This window comes from Marmota monax, unplaced genomic scaffold (genome assembly GCF_021218885.2).
Source record: "Marmota monax isolate L192 unplaced genomic scaffold, Marmota_monax_Labrador192_F-V1.1 WCK01_AAM20220418_F8-fsc00135, whole genome shotgun sequence".
NCBI classification, from domain to species: domain Eukaryota; kingdom Metazoa; phylum Chordata; class Mammalia; order Rodentia; family Sciuridae; genus Marmota; species Marmota monax.
In genome coordinates this window covers 4,143,484-4,166,718 of record NW_026694339.1, presented here as the reverse complement: position 1 = coordinate 4,166,718, position 23,235 = coordinate 4,143,484, and the positions used below count along the sequence as shown (strand labels likewise).

The 23,235-nt window shown below is 34.0% G+C and overlaps 1 protein-coding gene across 2 annotated transcripts in view; it reads left to right on the top strand.

Annotated features, from left to right (window-relative positions):
* Positions 1 to 23,235, top strand: part of Mettl15 (methyltransferase 15, mitochondrial 12S rRNA N4-cytidine) — a 235,632-nt gene that overhangs the window by 181,586 nt on the left and 30,811 nt on the right. For both annotated transcript variants that reach the window (XM_046467533.2, XM_046467532.2), the window contains exons 5-6: positions 7,960 to 8,151; positions 15,387 to 15,565. In XM_046467533.2, coding sequence (XP_046323489.1) covers positions 7,960 to 8,151; positions 15,387 to 15,565 — 371 coding nt within the window. The remainder of the gene's footprint in view (positions 1 to 7,959; positions 8,152 to 15,386; positions 15,566 to 23,235) is intronic.

Here is a 23,235-nt window from a genome sequence, read left to right as displayed (position 1 = left end):
CAGAGATAGTAGTATCCCTATATAAAAGATAAATCACATTACAAAGTAGTATGTACAGAGTGCCAAAGGAATCAACAAAAGGCTCAACAGAAGACATTATCATCAACCATGGAATATGGAGTTTTGTTTATATGTCAGTTACATGAAACTTGTTAATTGTGTTTCAAATATTTTCTGATTATTCTGTCTATATTGAGAAACATTTAAAAATCTATAATTTTTGTGTTTGTCTATCTGCATTTGCTTCTATCAGCTTTTGCTTACATACTTTGAAACTATTTAGGTAAGTGCACATGTGTAATTGACATGTCATGCTTTTGTCTTGATAATATTCTTTTCACATTTAGTAATGTTTTCTGTTTTAGAATCTATTTTGTTAACACTATACCATCTATTTTTGTTTCGTGTTTGTATGGCATATTTTTTGTATCTCATCTTTAACTTTTTTATGTCCTAATGTTTAATTTTGTCATTTATAAGCAGCTGATTGTTGGACTTTTAAAATCAAATATAATACTACCGGTCTTTTAATTAGACTGTTTAGTCCAGTGATATTTAATAGAATTATTGATATGTTTGGGTTTAAATCTCCTACCATATTCCTGTTTATTTTTTGTCTAACTTGTTCTACATTCCATTTTCTTTTCTTTATTGTCTTTTTGTTAATTATTTTATTTTCTCCTTCTGTTGTGTATTTTTTATACATTAATTCTTCCTTTGAACTTATTATGGTAATCACAACATGTATAAGTGTTTGTATGGGGCACTTTCCTACCTTATTTTTTCATGTTGTCTATGTGTCTTCCTTTCTTGCAGTGTGGATGTGAGATATTACAATTTCTTCCCTATATTCTTGTAATACCTGTGCAGATTGTCTGTACCTCATCTTGATGTTGGGCTTCCAGACTCTACCAGTGTCCCTCAATGGATGGTACTGCATCCTGGGTCTGGAACCTGCTTAAGTTGGAGTGGGTGGATCCGGGATGCTGGAATTGACCTCCCATGGTAGTCTACTGGTTGGAAGGGGAAGTCCTTTGCCAAAGGCTAGGCTCTGGCAGTGTCTGCAGTGAACCCAGCCTACTGAAATCCTGGATTCCATTCGGGTTGTTGTGAGCCACCTGGGCTGGATCTCAGCTCTCATGGTAGTGCCTCTGAGTTGTTCTTAACCCCATTTGTTGAAATTTATTTTCAATTATTATCATTTTCTTTTTCCTATTTGACCTTATTTTCATTTTACTATTTTCTATAGACCCATTTCCGGACTGAAATTATCTATTTTTTTCTTTGTTTTCTTGAGTAAGTTAATTAGTTATTTTATAGTCCATTCTAATAACTATTCCATATCCTGTAGGTCTGATTCTAGTATATATATTTCTAGAGCATGATATTTGGTCTGACCTCCATATCCATCTAGTATTTTTAAATATTTGTTATAACATTGTTTTTGAAAAATCATGGAGCTAATTTGAGAATCTGGGAGATATCTTCTTCCAGGTTCTATTTGGTCTTGTTTCTGACACGTAATTAATCTAAGACCATATCATCCTAGTAATACAATAAGGCTTTTAAGCCTGTTAAGCCTTATTTTTAAGCCTGATTAGAAAGTGAACCTAGTACCTTAATGATCTATTTTTTATTTGTCTATCCTCTTACTACTTTTGTCTTATTTTAGAAATTTAGTATCCCACCTTGTGGCATAGCCCACCTTGATGGGTTCTGAACTCTCTTATTTGTCTCCCATATTCTATGAAGCTCAATTTATTAGCACTTACCTTCCACTTATAAATTAATAGGTCTTTAGATAGAGAGCTAAATAAGTCATAGATGCTTTTATTCCTGTCTGTTTATTTTAAGCAGATGATCATAATAATTGATCATAAAAACCTTTCTAGTTTTTTCTCAGTGAAAGAATTGATCTTGTTAGTTTAAACTCCTGTAGTTACATAGAGAAGTTTCTGATTGTATTGATTTTTATTGTCTCCTAATAACAAAAGTTCTGCAGTCATTAGGGGTTTTATCTGTATCTTACATGCTTAGAAAAGTAACCAATATTTAGACTCTGCTCAGTAGATATCCTTTTGGCATTTGTTTTTATAATTGAGCAATGTAAAAACTGAACTGTGTTTAAAACTCACAATGGTCATAAGTGCATGAGTGAGTGCAAAACTTTTAGGAGCTGCTTAATCATTCCAAAACAGGGAAAGATTTTTCCACTGAATAAATCTTTTACAAGGTACTGAGAAGTATAAATATAATTGTATTTTATCATTTCTAAAATAAACTTTAAGTCAATATGTGAACAGTGAATGAATGGTAAATTAATTTTTAAAAGTATTTCTTAAAACAAAAGACAATGGTTAATAAAGGTAGTGCTGTCAAAGGTTTTAAGAAAATTGAAAATATGAAGTAAAACTTCACCTCAAATATCACCTCACTGTAGTAACAATGGCAATTTTATTAAAAAGACAAGAGATAGCAAGTGTTGGTGAGGATGTAGAGAAAAGGAAGACCTTGGTCCCCTGTTGGTGGAACTGGAAATTTGTAAAGCCATTATGGAAAACTGTGTGGAGGTTCCTCACAAGCTTAAAAATAGAACTATCATATGCTCTAGCAGTCCCCTACTGGGTATATATTTAAAGGCAATATAATCAGTATGTTGAAGAGACATCTACCTTCTTATGTTTATTATAGCACTAATAGCCAATAAATGGAAACAACTTAAGTGTCCTTCAGCTGATGAATAGATAAAGGAAATATGGTACTAAGTACAATGGAATACTGTTCACCATAAAGAGAATGAAATGCTGTCATTTGCAACAACGTAAATGGAAATAGAGATTTTTTTTTGAAGTAAACCATGGACAGAAAACTACCACATGATCTCACTTATATGCATGATATACAATAATTGATTTCATAGAAGTTGAAAGTAGCATTACCAGAGGCTAAAGAGCCTAGAGATGAATGAAGGAAGGGAAATGTTGTCAGTAAATACTAAGTTATAGTTAGGTAAAAGTAAGAAGTTCTGGCATGCTGTTGGACAGTACTGTAAACTATGATAATGTACATTTCAGAAAGCTAAAAGAAAATATTTTCATGTTTGCGGAAGTAGATATGTTTAATCCAATGTAAACATTAACTTTAATTTAACATTAATTTTTAATTTAAAAAAAATCCTTTAAAAGATAAAATTGACCCATAAGTCTAATACTTTAAGGAAATAGAAAATTTATCATGAGACAACACTGAATTCAAAATGTCAATGATTCAATCAATTAATTTCTAGACATGCAAAAAATAAGTCAGTGAAGGGATGGCAAACCAGAAATTACAGAGGTGATGTACACAAGGACAAGAAAACTTTTTTATAAATATGCTCCAGATAATCAAGAATATAAAGGAAAACACAAGGAAACAGAGGAACAAAAATAAGATTTTTTTTCTTGCTAACAGCTTTACTGAAGTATAATTCACATGGAAAAATGAAAGACTTTTTTAAAAGATCAAAATGGAGCTTCCATAGATGGTATTGATAATATCTGAAATAAACATTTCACTGAAAGAAATTTATGTCAGATTAGACAGTACAGAAAAAAAGATCACTGAGCTTGAAAGTATAGCAATATAATCAATTCATAATAAAGCCGAAGGAGAAATAAGACTGGAAAAATAAAGTGAAAAAGATTTCTGTGATTTTATGGGCTATGCCAAGTAATTTTTAGAAATTTATGGGCTATACCAAGAAATTTTTAGAAAATTATGCAGAGCATATATATCTTTTCATTTCTTCTCTACGGTTATGGAAATACTCTGACAAAGGTATCATTTAATAATATTTAGCAGTGCTGATATCAATATGATAATGAAAATATCTTGAATATAAGTACATATGGAAAAATTTTATGTGGTAAATATTAACATTAAAAAGTAAACCATTCTCCTGGTATAATAGAGGCATGGTATAGAGGAAGGAGAAATACAGAAAAATAATGGTACCTAAGAGAGGTCAAAGAAAATTCTTCATAGTCAAAAGGTCATATTCAGCGTGCAGTTGGTATATTTGGAACAAATCCTTACCATTGTGCCGCAGCTCTTGACTTGTTTACAGACCCTAATACCATTGTTCCCAACTCTCATTGGCAGCACAGTGACAAAACTCTATCTGAGGAAAGAAAAACAGCTTAAAGCAGGAAGAGAAAGGTCATATTATTGAAGACCTTTTAATGCCTTGACATTCTTATATATGTTAGTTAACACACCTTCATAAAATCTGTGTAAGTTTAAAATTGTTCTATTGTCTTCATAGTACAAATGAGGAAATGATTTGGGGGGTTAAATCATCAGAATACTCATGTTCTGATTCACTCTAACATCAGAATTTAAGGTATTTCTGTCATACTAGATGCACTCAGAGGGGGGAAAAATTAAGCAACATGAGATACAAGAAAACTGAAACTGAGAAGAGTAACTTACCCATTACCAGAGGATTGATAAGTAGCAGAGCCAAGATTTAAACATAAGCAATATGTCATTTCCCCTTTCCACTATACCTCTATTACTTTAAAAAAGTGAATTATCTCCAAGGTGATTTATGTATATTTGTTGATGTGCCCTTTTATATTGTATGTTCTTATTTATTTTCATATTCTTGTATCCAATACATGGTAGCTAATCCCTATTCAGCAAATATTTGTGAGAATTGAATCTGCAGACCTATGTCTATGAAACAATGGCAAACAAAAACAATTATTTAGTAAATTTATCTTACTAGAAAAGTAAGATAAATTTGTACATAAGGACAAGATTGTAATAATGAAGAGTTGGAGATCTGAAATGTAGTAAATAGAAACATGAGAGGTAATGTTGTGTAGTAACTAAGAACATGGACTCGGGGGCGAGAGTGGACTAAGTTTATATTCTGATTTCACTGCCTACTAACTGTATGACTTAACTTCACTGTCTGCACTTGTTTTCTTATCTGAGGTGAGTCAGTCACCTACCTCATAGGGTTATTTTGAGTATGAAATAAGTTTGTAGGCATAAAGGACTAAGCACCAGTTCTGGCATATAAAAAGCACTTTACAAATGTTTGATCTTATTGTTCCTAAAATGAAACTATGCATTCATCCACTGTTTTGGCTCACTCTAAATTCCTTGCTGAAGAGGATTAATAAAATGGTCAAACTATCGATGGTCTCTGCTTTGTGCCTACAGACTAATAAAACTTAATGGCTGGGAGGCTGGCATCAAATGATGCCAGCCTCAGCAGTTTAGTGAGACCCTGTCTCAAAAACAGGAAAGGAAAATACGTATGGCAAAAATTGTACTTAGATAAAAAGCAATTAACAAAAATACCAGATACATAATAGAAGAAACAGGCATAGCAGCATTGCATGTGAAAAAGACTAAAAAGTTAGAGTTAGTATAGCTCAACAATGAAATAAATTCCAAAACTATTTGATTTTGAGCTATAGTAATATAATAGTTGAACAAGGGAAGTAAGAATTTATTCTGTGTTGATTATGTAGAATTCAGACTTAGTCATATAAGCAAACTGGCACAACTTCATAAAAGAGCAACTATCCTGGTGAAAGATTTTTTATATGGAGACTGGCTGAAGACACAAGAAAAGGAGAACTGAGAATCATGATAGCTATAGCATAGGATTTCCTTCTAATGATGCTTTTGTGGGTAGGATTCCCTAGCCAAATAACCCTTCTTTTTATAGGCATCAGGCACCATTTCTGCCTGTTATTGATTAGCACGTTCAGATCCCTACCAGTCTATGTTCAAACAAACCAATCACATCCACCTGTAGGAACCAGGGGGCACTCCAACTTCTTAATAGCACAGCTCTGCTTGTTCACTCTGTTGAGTATAATCTGTGTGACCTGACATGGCATAATTTGTCTTCTTCTCCTAGGTTGTGAATACATATAGTTTATGAATTCTGGTGTTCATTATTGTCTTTTTAACCATCTCCACAGTCTTTGAATGGGAATCCCTTCTTCACCAATGTTGTGAAAAGAAAGGGATTTAGACTGTTTCTCCTCCCTTTCCCCATTACTTAGCAGTAATATTGGATTGGGGGATGATTCAAATATTTGTTAATTTATTGGCATAAATGACTTGCGAGTTGCCTTTCAGTGGCAAGATTTAATTGTTTCAGGGTTTCCAATGTTATTATTAGCATTCATATTTTCCCAAAACAGGGCAATTTGCTCATCTGTTTATGATTTGCTTCATTCAGATTGTTTTGTAAACTATTTATACATCTTGCTTCTCTCAGCTCAAAGCTCCAAAAGACATACTCTATTAATCTTCATATACCCTTTATATATCTTTTACATAGCATAATCACTGACATACAGAAGATAATCAATATCTATTTGGTGAGTGAAATTAAAAAATCACAGTATTTAAGAAAAATAAAACAATGAACTGTGAAGTTCCCTGTAAACAGCATTAATATGTAAGCAAATACATAAGTATGAATTTCCCAACACTGTTGAAATCCAACCTCACTCCATCTTCCTTTACACTCGGAGGAATGACATCTTTAGAGCTGCCCTATATTTTTTCTCATTCCCCTTCCAAAATGAATGCCAGTTGCCGTGAGGCCCTGGGGCTCCTGAGGAACCCTGAAGGCAGCATCTCCCTTTGTGTAGGAAAGAGAAAGCCTAACAACAAGGTGATCCTAACTCCTTGCCTGAGTTAATTCTGAATGTTCCATTCACTTCCGAATTTCTGCTGAGATCTAAAACACTGCCTCTTCAAGAAATCATTTATTTTAGTCATAGTTTCATTTCTCCAATGTGTAGCTGCATAGCACCCCATCCTAAATTATAGGAAAATCATGAAGAAAACTAAAATGATTGGAATGAACTTATGTGACATGCCTTTTCTGATTTCTGTTTTTTGAATTAAATTTATGATTAACTGGCACATAAAATTTTACATATTTTGGGATAGTATGCAATGTTTCAATACATATATATGTATTTATATATATATGTGTGTGTATATAAATACATATATATGTATATATATATATAAATATATAAAGGGTATATTACAATGTTTAAATCAGGTTAAACATATCTATCTGCTCAACCATTTATCATTTCTTTATTGTGACAACTCTCAAATTTTTTTCTTCCAGCTTTTTGCAATGTACAGTACATTATTCCTACCTATAGTCATCCTACTACACACCAGAACATCTTGCTCCTATCTGTAATTTAGTGCCCATTGATCAACCTTTTCACATTTCCTCCCTCTACCCAACTCTCCTCCATTGCCAATAAGCACCATTCTACTATTTGAAAAGTATTTTATGTCCCACATATGAGTGCTATCATGCAGTACTTGTCTGTTACTGACTAACTTAACATACTGATCTCCACTTCCATCCATATTGTTGAAGATGATAGGATTTCTTTTTTGTGTGTGGGAGGGGGGGCTTAGTGAAATTCCATTGTGTATATATATCACATTTTCTTTATATGATTCTTGTTCTATTATTTATTGTATTTTAACTGTCTTATTCATTAAGGTAATTCTTTTGATAAAATAGCATGTGTTTCTTTTTCCTACCCATATGATAGATTTAAAATAGATTTAAAACTATTTAAAATTAAAAATCTGGATTGACAAAGGAATTTTTCTAATTTATGAATTTTTTTATGATTTCTGATTTATGAGTTATTGTATACCTTCCCAATGGTATATAATAAATTGTGTTTATTTATAAGAATAAGATTACATTAAATCAGCTCTGGTGTTTGAAACCAAGATATATAGTTTCCATATCTATATGTTCTTTTGTATTGCACTAGCCATTGGTTGATACTCAGTAAATACATATTGATTAAATTATCTAATAATAGAATGTGCTCTCTTTAAGAAACACTTTAATATAATAGGAGTGTTTTCTCTGTCTCCTGGGTTTATTTACAGTAAGCAGATCCGAGCTATGCTAGGCCAGTTCAGCCAGGCAGAAGACTTATTAATGAAAGCCGGAGTGCAGCCAGGGACTTTGAATGGAGTTCTTTTGGATCTTGGGTGTTCTTCCATGCAACTTGATGCTCCTGAAAGAGGTTTTTCCCTTCGGAAGGATGGCCCCTTGGACATGAGGATGGATGGTGGCAGGTGAGTATCAATAAAACATTTCTCCTTAAAACAAAAAATCAATTTCACAAAAGCACTCTGAATTTAATTTCCTCTTAAGACTGAAGAATTCCCATCACACACCTACACCAAGTACTACCCAGACATAATAAATCAGTTTTGTTTACTACTCATTATAGAGTTTAGTATTTCTCTGGCCTTAGAATTCTAAAAGAAAAATAATTATTGTTCTTAACACAGAATAGTGTGGAGGATAACTTCCCTACTGATTGTCTTTTTCACTGAAACCATATTGGGCTTTTAGGTTACCAGTAATACAAATGAATATTAGGATACTGAAATAATGGCTTTATTTTTACATGCCCAACTAAACCTCTTATGAGAAACAAAAAGAACTATCTTTAATGCATATTCTTTTATAATACTGAAAAAAATGGAGGGTTCTATGATTGAACTTGCTTGAGAAAAACTGCAGTTTTTGGTACATCAAACACAGCATTATGCATCAGATATCTTTTGCACTTCCTTTTCATTCTCACCCCTATGGGAACACTAGTGTTTATTCTCCATTTTTCAAATAGGGTACATATATGTTAAATTAACACAAAAAGGGTCACATTCTAGAAGAGTATCTGAATTAATTTTAAAAGCTTAGATTAGCATCTGTGTGAAAAACCAGTGCTGGCTCACGGCCTGAGCAACTCACATCTTATTCTACCAAAAACTGGTTTGTCTCATGGTAATTATTCACATATAGCGTTTTTCCCTGTGGTGGAATAAGACTTTTGTTAATTTGGATAGAGACTGATATTTGTTACAATCCTGTTTTTTCTGAGTCTAATACCTTCTGCATATGTCGTTGGCCTTCACAGAATGAAGAATGTCATCATGAAAGAAAACAATAAAAATCCTTGAAAAACCAGTGACTAATAGTAAAGGTCAAAATATATTCTCCTATTTGGGGATTGAAATGGTTTTACAAAAATGATAAAATATTAAGCAAATTTCTGCTATTTCTATACCTTGTTAAGGAGAATGCCTTCCAAAATACAAGGAACAAAGTTTCTAGTTAATAGTACATTCCTCCTGGGTGTGGTATTGTACATCTGTAACTCCATAACTCAAGATGCTAAGGCAGGAGGATCACAGGTTCAAAGCCATCCTCAACAATTTAGTGAGACCTGTCTCAAAAAAAAAAGAAAAAAAGAAAGAAAGAAAGAAAAAGAATAAGGCTAGAGATATGGCTCAGCGGTTACACCCCTGGGATCAAGCCCTGGTTGCCCCCACTCTCCAAAAATTAGTTAGTTCATTCCCATATTGTAAGAGTAAAGACTTTTCAAAAAATTGTAGTTTGTAATGGATGAGATTAAAGTTGAGGAAAGTTATCTTAAAAAGTTGACTGGTAATTGGATTCAAATGGCAGATTAGAAGGTCATTTTCTTGGTTGCTTTCTGGCATGAAACTAAGAAATCAGACATGCAGCATCTCAGCAAGGTGAGAAGTAGGTACTTAACTGAGAATTAATTCTGGACATTCAAGGCAGATCAGAGACTCAGGAGGTTGGACAGTGAAATAAAAATGTTCCATGATGAACAAAAGTTAATAAATTTAAAACTAGAAAGCCTGAACTACAAAACATTCTCAATAAAATATTTTCATGAAGAAGAAATGAAAAATAAAAGTGAAAACCAGCAAAGGGGGGAACTACATAAGAAGAATAACCAATCAAAGAAGAAAGTAATTCAAATTAAAAACCAGGAACGAATCAAAAATTGACAGGGAATAAAAATTATTTCTCAATAATAACATTGAGTATAAATAGACTAAATTCATCAATCAAAAGACACAGACTGGCAGAGTGGATTAAAAAATAAGACCTAAAAATATGTTGTCTCTAGGAGACTCACCTCATAGGCAAAGACATCCAGACACTGAAGGTAAAAGGATAGGATAAAACATACCATTCACATGGATCTCAGACAGGCAGGGGTTTGTATCCTTGTTTCAGATAAAGTGGACTTCAAGCCAAAGTTTATCAGAAGGGACAAAGAAGGTCATTTCATACTGCTTAAGGGAATTATACATCAACAAGACATAACAATCAAAAATATTTAAGGTCCAAACAATGGTACATCTATGTATATCAAACAGGCCCTTCTCAATTTCAAGAATCAAATATACCACAACACAATAATACTGGGTGACTTTAACACACCTCTCTCATCACTGGATAAATCTTCCAAACAAAAACCAAATAAAGAAGCTATAGAATTTAAAAATATAATTAACGATTTAGACTTAATAGACATATATAGAATATTTCATTCACAAATGACTGAATACACTTTGTTTTTAGCAGCACATGGTTCTTTCTCTAAAATAGAACATATCTCAGACCACAAAGCAACGCTTAGCAAGTACAAAAAAAATAGAGATGATACCTGGCATCCTATCAGAGCATAATGGAATGAAATTAGAAATCAACAATAAAATTAAAAATAGAATCTACTCTGACACCTGTAGACTACATAATATACTAATGAATGAACAATGAAAAGCAGAAGAAATCATGGATGAAATAAAAAATATTTAAAGGTACATGAGAATACCAAGACAGTATATCTAAATCTCTGGGACATTGTGAAGGCAATTCTAAGAGGAAAGTTCATTGCATCAAGCTCATTCATTAAAATATAGAAAGTCACCAAATAAACAACCTAATGTTACATCTCAAAGCCCTAGAAAAAGAACAAATCAACACCAAAAGCAATAGAAGACAGGAAATAAATAAAATTAGAGTAAAAATCAATGAAATTGAAACAAAAAATTAAAATTTTAAAAAATTTATAAAGCAAAAAGTTGGTTCTTTGAAAAAACAAATAAAATTGATAAACTGTTAGCCAAGCTAACTAAGAGAATGAAAGAGAAAACTAATTCATGATGAAAAGGAAATATGATGGACACTACTGAAATACACATGATAATCAGAAACTATTTTGAAAATTTTTACTCCAATAAAATAGATAAACTTAAAGACATTGACAAATTTCTAGAGACATATGATCTACCCAAATTAAATCAGGAGGATATAGAAAATTTGAACAGATCACTTTTAAGCAATGAAATTGAAGGTGCCATCAAAAGCCTACCAACAAAGAAAAGCCCAGGACCACACCAGTTCTCAGCAGAGTTCTACCAGACATTCAAAGAGTAACAAACACCAATCCTCTTGAAATTATACCATGAATTAAAAAAGGAGGGAACCCTTCCAAACTCATTCTATGAAGCTAACATCACCCTGACACCGAAACCAGACCAAGACACCAAGGAAAGAAAATTTCAGACCAATATGCATGATGAATGCAGATGCCAAAATTCTTTTTTTTTTTTTAATTTTTTTTAGTTGTAAATGCACACAGTGCCTTTATTTTATATATGCAGTGCTGAGAATCAAACCTAGGGCCTCACACATGCCAGACAAGCATTCTACCACTGAGCCACAACCTCAGCCAAGATGCAGAAATTCTTGATAAAATACTGGCAAATTACATACAAAAACATATTTAGAAGATACTGCATCATGATCAAGTGAGTTTCACTAGGGATGCAAGTTTGGTTCAACATACAGAAATCTAAAACGTAATTCATCACATCAATAAACTTAAAGACAAGAATCATGTGATTATTGTAATAGATGCAGAAAAGGCATTTGACAAAAGGAAGCATACATTCATTTTCAAAACACTACATAAACTAGAGATCGTAGGAACATAACTCAACATTGTAAAAGCTATATATGTTAAACCCAAGGCCAACATCATTCTAAATGGAGAAAAATTGAAAGCATTCCCTCTAGAAACTGGAACAAGATAGGGATGCCCTCTTTCACCACTTCTATTCAACATAGTCCTTGAAACTCTAGACAGAACAATTAGAAGAATTAATTAAAGAGATACAAATAGAAAATGAAAAACTCAAACTTTCAACTATTTGCTGACAACTTGATTCTTTATTTAGAAGACAGGAAAAAAAAAAAAAAAAACTCCACCAGAAAACTTCTAGAACTCACAAATGAATTCAGCAAAGTACTGGGATATAAAATTAATACCCATAAATCAATTACATTTCTATACATCAGTGATTAATCCAGTAAAAGAGAAATTAGGAAATTTATCCGATTCACAGTAGCCTCAATATATGTACATATTTGGGAATCAATCTAACAAAAGAGGTGAAAGACCTCTTCAATGAAAATACAGAAAACTAAAGAAATTGAAGAATACCTTAGAAAATGGAAAGTTCTTCCATGTTTTGGGATAGGCATAATTAATATTGTCAAAATGGCCATACTACCAAAAGTGCTATACAGTTTTAATACAATTCCTGTTAAAATTCCAGTGGCATTCTTCATAGAAATAGAAAAATCAGTCTTGAAATTCATTTGGAAAAATAAGAGGCCCAGAATATTCAGTAATTCTTAACAAGAAAAGTGAAGCAGGAGACATTACAATACCAGACCTTAAATTATACCATAGGGCCATAGTAACAAAAACAGCATGTTATTGGCAAAAAAAAAAAAAAAAAACAGGCATGAAAGTGAATGGAACAGAATAGAAGACACAGAGACAAACCCACAAAATACAGTTATCTCATCCTAGCAAAGGTACCATAAACATACATTGGAGAAAAGATAGCATCTTCAATAAATGATACTGGGAAAACTGGAAATCCATATGTAATAGAATAAATTGAACCCCTCTCTCCCTGCACAAGATTCAACTCAAAGTGGATCATGGACCTAGGCATTAGACCAGAGACCCTGTGCCTATTAGAAGAAAAAGTAAGCCCAAATCTCCATCATGTTGGCTTAGGAACCAACTTCCTCAACAAGACTCCTAAAGTGCAAGAAATAAAATCAAGATTCAATAAATGGGATGGTAACAAGCTAAAAATCTTCACAGCAAAAGAAAAAATCAAGAATGTAAAAGAAAAAGCCAAAGAATAGGAGAAAATCTTTGCCACCTGCACCTCATATAGAGCATTAATCTCCAGAATATACAAAGTAATCAAAAAAACTTAATACCATAAAAAAACAACAAATAACCCAATTAATAAATGGACTAAGAAACTGAACAGGCACTTTACAGAAGAAGAAATGCAAATGGTCAAAAAATATATATTCATCAGCAGTAACAATCAGAGAAATGCAAATTAAAACTAACTGAGATTTCATCTTACTCCATTCAGAATGGCAATTATCAGGAGTACAAGTAACAATAAATACAGGTGAGGAAAAAGGCACATTTATATATTGCTTGTGGGGCTGCAAATTTGTGCAACCATAATGGAAAGCAGTAGGGAGATTCCTCAGAAAACTTGGAATGGAACCACCATTTGACCCAGTTATCCTATTCCTTGGTATATACCCAAAGGACTTAAACATTTTACTTTATTTTAGTTTGAAAAAATACAAATCTACAGACATAATAATACCTCGTCTATGAATTAAGGTTAATGGTTAATAATATATTTTTAACTTCCATATGCTTTGACCTTGATAGATGTTACAAACAGTACCCCTGACCCTTGCCATAAAGATGAGCATTTGAAATGGAGAATCTATGTTATTTGTGTAAGATTTCATTCTCAAACTTTAATATCTCAGAAACAGCTGGGTTTGTAGCTCATTGGTAGAGCACTTACCTAGTACATGTGAAGCCTAGGTTTGATTCTCAGCACCACATAAAAATGAATGAATGAGTAAATTAATAATGTATTGTGTCCATCTACAACTAAAAAAAAATTAAAAAAAAAAACTCAGAAACTCTCCTAGCATGTGTTTTTTGTGTGTTTGACTTTACATCCTAGTACTCTTAAGTTTTTACCTCTTGTCAATGAATATTTTTCTAAATTTTTTTATTGTTGGTTGTTCAAAACATTACATAGTTCTTGATATATCATATTTCACACTTTGATTCAAGTGGGTTATGAACTCCCATTTTTACCCCGTATACAAATTGCAGAATCACATCAGTTACACATCCATTGATTTACATATTGCCATACTAGTGTCTGTTGTATTCTGCTGCCTTTCCTATCCTCTACTATCCCCCCTCCCCTCCCCTCCCCTCCCCTCCCCTCTTCTCTCTCTACCCCCTCTACTGTCATTCATTTCTCCCTCTTGTATTATTTTCCCCTTTCCCCTCACTTCCTCTTGTATGAAATTTTGTATAACCCTGAGGGTCTCCTTCCATTTACATGCAATTTCCCTTCTCTCTCCCTTTCCCTCCCACCTCTCATCCCAGTTTAATGTTAATCTTCTTCTCATGCTCTTCGTCCCTACTCTGTTCTGAGTTACTCTCCTTATATCAAAGAAGACATTTGGCATTTGTTTTTTAGGGATTGGCTAGCTTCACTTAGCATAATCTGTTCTAATGCCATCCATTTCCCTGCAAATTCTATGATTTTGTCATTTTTTAATGCAGAGTAATACTCCATTGTGTATAAATGCCACATTTTTTTTATCCATTCGTCTATTGAAGGGCATCTAGGTTGGTTCCACAGTCTTGCTATTGTGAATTGTGCTGCTATGAACATCGATGTAGCAGTGTCCCTGTAGCATGCTCTTTTTAGGTCTTTAGGGAATAGACTGAGAAGGGGAATAGCTGGGTCAAATGGTGGTTCCATTCCCAGCTTTCCAAGAAATCTCCATACTGCTTTCCAAATTGGCTGCACCAATTTGCAGTCCCACCAGCAATGTACAAGTGTATCCTTTTCCCCACATCCTCGCCAGCACTTGTTATTGTTTGACTTCATAATGGCTGCCAATCTTACTGGAGTGAGATGGTATCTTAGGGTGGTTTTGATTTGCATTTCTCTGACTGCTAGAGATGGTGAGCATTTTTTCATGTACTTGTTGATTGATTGTATGTCCTCCTCTGAGAAGTGTCTGTTCAGGTCCTTGGCCCACTTGTTGATTGGGTTATTTGTTATCTTATTGTCTAATTTTTTGAGTTCTTTGTATACTCTGGATATTAGGGCTCTATCTGAAGTGTGAGGAGTAAAGATTTGTTTCCAGGATGTAGGCTCCCTATTTACCTCTCTTATTGTTTCTTTTGCTGAGAAAAAACTTTTTAGTTTGAGTAAGTCCCATTTGTTGATTCTAGTTATTAACTTTTGTGCTATGGGTATCCTATTGAGGAATTTTGTCAATGAATATTGATGTCAGTGAACTAATTGGTTCTTTTTGTGTGTAGGTACCCAGACATGCCCACCGCTGCTGATGTTGTGAATGCTTTAGATCAGCAGGCACTTGCATCCATCCTAAGAGCATACGGGGAGGAGAAGCATGCCAAGAAAATTGCTTCAGCAATCGTTCAAGCACGTAGCATATACCCCATCACAAGAACCCAGCAACTTGCCAGCATTGTTGCAGGTACCTTCATTAATTCCAAGTAGTAAGAAGAAAGAAAGAAATATGTTTTCTCCCCACCCCACCCCAGACTCCCAGGGGGATTAATTTGTATCTGAAGTGATTCAGGGTAGAATCTTGCCTATTCTTCTCTAATGTTAGTTCTTCTGGTTTTGAAGACTTCCCCCCCACCACCACCAAGCACTGTTTCTCTTCACACAGTTAAATATATGTGTATGTATGTGTGTGTGTGTGTGTGTGTGTGTGTATAAACCACACACACTGCGGTTTGCTTGTTAGTATAATAATAGATTTTTTTTTCCTTGAGATGATTTACTATCTGTGCCTATCAAGGTGAAACATGGAATGACAAGAGCAAAAGAACTTCTTGATCCATCACAGTGGTGATGTAACCTATATAAGATTTGACATTACCTCTCTTAGTTTCACATTTCTGCATTTTAATATTTTGGGCAAAAGGAGAATTGCATTGCCCAACTACTAAAATAAAATCCAGTGACTCATACATCTATTCTAAACAACAAGCTAACAAAGGGTATGTGATGTATAGGTTATTTCACTTTGTGAATGCTAACTAAATCAGCCTGAGGGGTTTATTGAAACATTTCATCTTTTCTGCTGTTCACCACCATGAACCTCTTGAACCTGAGTCTAGCTAGGAGATGTTTTATTATAGCCCTTCTGTTTGAAGCCAAAGTTGTTTCATAGATGAAAGTTTTCCAAGGTAAAAATACAACTCCTGCAGTTATTTAGGAGAATTCCAGTGTTTAATTATTTGTCTTTTTGGACCATCTAAAACCCTAAATCATTTGTATTTACCAAAAACTGTGTTAAGATTTCTTTCAGTGGTTCCTATTTAATTTCTTAAGTAGTTAAAGAAGATAAGGAATATTTGTATGGCATATCAATAGAACCTAATATTGATTACCGTTATCTTAACATTATCCATAGTTTCAAGAATGAAATTTAATAATGATTTTATTCAGATCATTTAGATGTGGAAGCCATATGTTAATTATTTTATGGCATAATTGAATAATATCTTGTTCTACTTAGCATAATGAAATATGAAGTATTGACTAAGTGTTTAATTTTTTAAGCTGCATAATTTAGGGCCCTTACAACTTACCATTAAGATTCCTTTAGGCAAGTGAGAGCAGAATTTTTGTGGGTTATGTGAACATAAAACATTTCATGATATTTTTCCCAAAAAAATAATTTATACTAGTATGCTGACATTAAATTCATCTTTTTTCTTGTGTACCTAAGTTTCTTACTTCATACTCACTAACATGACTCCACCTTATCCTTTCTGTCATTCTTTATGTAAGTATGTTTTGACTTTGTTTATCATATTAAAAAGAAAAGCAGTGAGAAGTCACACACGTTGTTTATTTATAAGAAAATCCAAAATGTTCTGGTATTGAAAATAAGGGCTTAGAGCTACCAAGCATCCTAGGAAGATTGCCCAGTGAAAAAACCTTATCTGATAACTAGTGCAACTGAGATGTAGGAGATCAACAATTTGCTCAAGATTATAACCTAATTAATAAGAGAGTAGTAATATAGAATATGTAAGTTCATGAATTTGAGATGTAATTGGGAATCTGCTTTTAAGAAATTAACTTTTCTGGCCCTGGATCCTCTAATGTGTAAATGTGGGGAAATAATATTGCAATGTTAGATAGATTATGTTAGATAGTCAATGTTAGATGGTCTGTTTAAATTATGTATATCTTCCTGACTCAATCTGGCAAATTGTGTGACTTAAGAAATTTGTTGATGCCTTCAATGTCTTCTATTTTATTGAGTATAAGATTTCAAGCTAATTTCTAATTATCCTCTGTATTTCTGTAGTGTCTGTTGTGATATTACCTTTTTCATTACGAATGCTGGAAATTTGAGTTCTCTCCTTCTCTTCATTAGAATGGCTAAGGGTCTGTCAATTTTATTTATTTTTTCAAAGAACCAACTTTTTGTTTTGTCAATTTTTTCAGTTGTTTCTTTTGTTTCGATTTCATTCTAATTTTAATTATTTCTTGCCTTCTACCGTTTTTCTGATTTGTTCTTCTTTTTCTAGGACTTTGAGATGTAGTGTGAGGCTATTTATTTGTTGACTTTTTCTTGTTTTAAGGAATGAACTCCATGCAATTAATTTTCCTCTTGGTACTGCTTTCATAGTGTCCCAGAGATTTCGATATGTTGTGTCTATGTTCTCATTTACCTCTAAGAATTTTTTAATCTCCTCCTTAATGTCTTCTGTAACCCATTGTCCATTCAGTAGCATATTGTTTAGTCTCCAGGTGATGGAGAAATTTTTACTTTTTATTTTGTCATTGATTTCCTATTTCATTCCATTATAATCTGATAAAATGCATGGTAGTATCTCTACATTTTTGTATTTGCTAAGAATTGCTTTGTGGCATAGTATATGGTCTATTTTAGAGAAGGATCCATGTGCTGCTGAGAAGAATGTGTATCTGCTTAATGCAGATGGAAATATTCTATATATGTCAGTTAAGTCTAAGTTATTGATTGTGTTATTAAGTTCTCTAGTTTCTTTATTCAACTTTTGTTTGTAAGATCTTTCTAATGGTGAGAGAAGTGTGTTAAAGTCATCCAAGATTATTGTGTTGTGGTCAATTTGACTCTCAAACTTGAGAAGAGTTTGATGAAAATAGCTACACCATTGTTTGGGGCATATGTATTTATGATTGTTATGTCTTGTTGTTGTATCATTCCCTTGAGAAGTATGTAATGTTCATCTTTATCCCTTTTGATTAATTTTGGCTTGAAGTCTACTTTATTTGATATGAGGGTAGAAACCCCTGCTTACTTCTGCAGTCCATGTGAGTGATATGATTTTTCCCAACCTTTCACCTTCAGTCTGTGTATGTCTTTTCCTGTCAGATGAGTCTCCTGGAGGCAGCATATTGTTGGGTCTTTTTCAATCCAATCTCCTTGCCTATGTCTTTTGATTGGTAAGTTTAAGCTGTTAACATTTAGGGTTATTATTGAGACAAGGTTAGTATTTCCAGCCATATTTGTTTATTTTTGTTACTTAACTTGACTTGGTTTTCCTCTTTGATTAATTTTTCTTTTAGTATAATACCTCCCTCTGCTGATTTTTATTGTTGTTTTTCATTTCCTTTTCATGGAATATTTTGCCAAGGTTGTTTTGTAGTGCCAGTTTTCTAGCTATAAATTCTTTTAAATTTTGTTTATCGTGGAAGGTTTTTATTTAGTCTTCAAATCTAAAGCTTAATTTTGCTGGATACAAGATTCTTGGTTGGCACCCATTATCTTTCAGAGCTTGATATATTTTGCTCCAGGATCTTCTATCTTTCAAGGTCTGTGTTGAAAAATCTGCCATTACTCTAATTGGTTTTCCCCTATATGTAATCTGATTTCTTTCTCTTATGGCTTTTAAAATTCTCTCCTTATTCTGTATGCTAGGCATTTTCATTTTAATGTGCCTTGGTGTGGATCTGATTTTGTACATTTGGCATCCTGTAGGCTTCTTGAATTTGGATTTCCCATTCATTCTTCATGTTTGGAAACTTTTCTGGTATTGTTTCATTGAATAGATTGTTCATTCCTTTGGTTTGGACCTCTGTGCCTTCCTCTATCCCAATAACTCTTAAATTTGGTCTTTTTTTGCTATCCCATATTTCTTGAATGTTCTGCTCTTGGTTTCTTACCTTTTTTGCTGTGTGGTCTGTGTTCTTTTCAAGATGATATATTTTATCTTCATTGTCTGATGTCCTATCTTCCAAGTGGTCTACTCTGTTGGTGATGCTTTCATTTGAGTTTTAATTTGGTTTATTATTTCTTTCATTTCAAGGACTTCTGTTTCTTTCTCTCTCTCTCTCTCTCTCTCTCTCTCTCTCTCTCTCTCTCTCTCTCTCTCTCTCTCTCAGAACCTCTATCTCCCTGATGAGGTGATCTTTTGGATTGAGCCAGGCTCATTGTTGAAGTGATCTTTCACTGATTGTATTTGTTCTCTTATGTCTTCTTTGAGTTCACAGAACATTTTAACCATGTATATCCTGAAATCTTTCTCTGTCATTTTTTCTGCTGTAGCTTGCCAATGATTCTTATAATGTGTTGTCTTGATTTGTTTGTGGTACTTTCTTCCCTTGTCTTTTCATGTTACTTGTGTGTCTTCCTTTCCAGTTCTGTGGGTCTGGTGTGTTATTGTTTTTACCCTATAGATTTGTAGTGCTCTTGTAGGGTTCCAAGATCCCTCCTTTGTGGGGAAGGACAATGATAACAGATTCCAATATCAACAATACATCACCTATGAACAAATTGTTGTTATTAAGACATTTACAGTTTAGTCTCAGTGTCCAGAAATGTTGGATTCAATTATTATTTAAAATATAATCAGTAGTTTCATAAAAAGGCTTACAGTATCTGGAAGTGGACAATGAACTAGGGGTTGGGTGTAGGACGATATGCTGAGAAGGAAAAATGTGAGGGTATAGAGTTAATATATCTTAGAAAATGTGAAGGAGAAGTCTAATGAAGAGGGTTAGTAGCAGGGGAATAGAAATAAAGTAATTTAGGGTAGACAAGTACATGGGAAGATAGTACAGTGCATAAAACAAACACACATATTTATTTAGAAAAATACAGGATGTAAAAAAAAGTAAAATTTGGAGGGTGAAAGAAGAAGAAAGAACAAAATAAGGAAAAAAAAGAAAAGAGAGAAGAAAAAGAAAGGGGGGGGCTTATGCAACTTCTCTATATTATATAATTCAGGTGACTCAGTTCTATTTCATGCAAAGTTCTTGATTTCACATATGTTGGGGATGTGAGGGCTAGAGGATAGAAAGATAGAAGAGAAAGATAAAGAAAAAAATATTTGAAAGAAGAAACCAGGGTTGTTGGTAGTTTTTGAGATTCGTTTTTTTTTTCCTGCTTCTCTTCTCATTCAGTAGGTGGGGTTGTCGGTTTTAAGCTAGTATCTCTGCCCTCAGAATGGTGTAGGTAACCATGGTGAGAAGACTGGACCTGGTGTAGAGTGTCTGGAGGTGGGGAATGCCGCCCACTAGTCCCAGCAGAGAAACTGCACCTCACGGGTCTCTTTTTGTGATCTCTCGTCTGACTTGAGCCCCCATTATCATTTCCCTCTCTTGCTTGGAGATTTCCCAGATCCTGGTCTCTCTGTTATGCTCCAGATATTAGTCCCCTCCCCTCTCTTACTTATCAGATCCCAACTGTGGGACTTCTGACCCCCAGGTTCATACCAGGTGGGTGGCGCCCTTGTCCCAATGCACTCCTGATCAACTAAGAGCTGTTTTTGTGTTTGGTGGTCACTGTGCCGAGTTACCACCACTGGGGGGTGGGGGGAGTTGGAAACCAGGTAACTGCTCAGATGGAGATCTGATCTGAGAGCCACAACCACCAAATATGGCAAGAAAGTTTTTCCAAGATGCAGTTGGTCTGCTTCCAGTGTCAGGGTGTCTGGTGAGGTGGGGGGAGCTGGATGATGGCTTTGTGCTGTGGATAGGTAGCACCCAAGTGACCTGTCGGGGAGCCAGGCACAGTCTGGAGTTCTGCAGAGGTGCTGATAGGTGATTCTGCTAAACCAATTGAGAGCTGTGCGTGAACAAGAACTGCGGGCTTTGGGCCCAGAGTCCAGAGTCCTACTCTAACGCAGAGGCTCTGATTTTTGCATGGGGGTCACAGTGCTGGTGATTTCTGCAAAAATCCACTGTATAGGGGTCCTCTCATACTCTCTGAGATCTTGTATTCCGACTACGTGAGACCTAGGGCATAGAGCACCACAGGACACTGCCTCTTTCTGGCCTGCCATTTTGAAGTCCTAAAAATATTTTCTTTTTGTGACCTAGAGTTATGATTGTTTGGTTATTAGAATATATGATAAAGCAGAGGATTATAGAACCTATGCAAGTACATATGTATATATGCATGCTTATGTTCTAATGGCAATTCCATAAAGTTCATTCTTTAATAAACCACATTCATGATATATGTCCTACAAGATGAAGTTATTGCTATTAAAATGAAATAAGAATTTCAAGGTATTTGCAAAGCAGTCTGGGGATTTTTTCTAGATTCTCATGACTTTTTCAGTCTTATAACTGCCTCATGCACACCTAATTTGATTGCACTTCTTAAAGTACTCCAATACTTTATCCACAGTTTCCCATATCTACAACTTAATTTTCATGGAATCAGCAGCTGTCTTTCTTTTTACATTTGTATTTCATCAGTTTAGATAATATTTGATTCAATTATATAATGACAATAGTTAGCAGTGTGAGCTGTAAGCACAGAATTTTTTGATGGGACTAGGACTGCACATTAACACTATATAGTAAGGTGCTACCCTCAGACACTCAAACAGAGAAATGGGCTAATCTGTCAAGTATATTAAGTGGAGATGTTTTAAGAGAGCTATTTCTTGAAGGATGTATGGGAAGCATTGGGAGGATTTCTGCATTAGTTACCCAGGATTATCAGTAAAAATACTATCAACTTGGTGGTTTAGAACAACAGAGATGTATTCTTTCTATCTTGGAGACTTAAAAACTGAAATCAAGACATAAGCAGGACTCGAGAGGAGAATCCTTTCTTAACTTCTCCTAGCATCTGGTGGTTACTAACATCTTAGTATCCTTCATTTAGTGTTCTCCCTGAGTATCTATCTTTGTGTCCCAGTTTCCTTCTTGTAAGGCACAACTCGTAGAATTTAGGTCCCAACCTAATCCACTATGTCTTCATCTCAGTTACTGCATCTGCAAACATCCCATTTCCAATTTAGGTCACATTCACACGTTCTGGGTAGACGTGAATTATAGGGATTCTACTGAACCTTGTATAGTTCCTAAGCAATATCTTATTTAACAAATATGTATATTGACAAGCTGTAATGTGTGGAGACTACATTTGTATATATTTTCTGATTCTAATGAATGTGTATTAATACATCAAAAGCTATCAAGAATTCTAGGAAATAAGCAACACAGTTCCTGACCCATATTAAACACCATATTTTTTCACAATTTTATTGGTGTATATTATAGTTGTACAAAATGGTAGGATTTGTTGTTATATATCATAAATGCACACAATATAACAATATAATTTGTCAAATATCATTTCCCAGTATTTCCCCTTTCCTTCTCCTCCTTTCTCCCTTTGGTTCCTTTTCTTTATTCTACTGACGTCCCTTTGGTTTTCATGAGATTTCTCTCCACCCTTTTTTTTTTCCTTTTTCCTGTCTAACTTCCACATATAAGAGAAAAATGACCAATGACTTTAGCTTTGCTTATTTGGCTTAACATAATGTTCTCAAGTTGTATCCATTTTCCTATAAATAACATAATTTCATTCTTCTTTATGGCTGAATAAAGCTCCACGGTATACATATACTATGTTTACTTTATGTATTCATCCATTAATAGACACTTATTTGGCTCCATAATTTGGCCATTGTGGATTGTGCTGCTGTGAATGTGGGTATGTATGTATCACTATACTATGATGACTTTAATTCTTTAGGATAAATACCAAAGAGTGGGTATAGCTGGGTCATAGGGTAATTTCATACTCAGTCTTTTGAGGAGCTTCCATGCTGATTTCCATAGTTGTTGATTATTATGATCCCACCAACAATATAAAAGTGTTTCTTTTTCTCCACA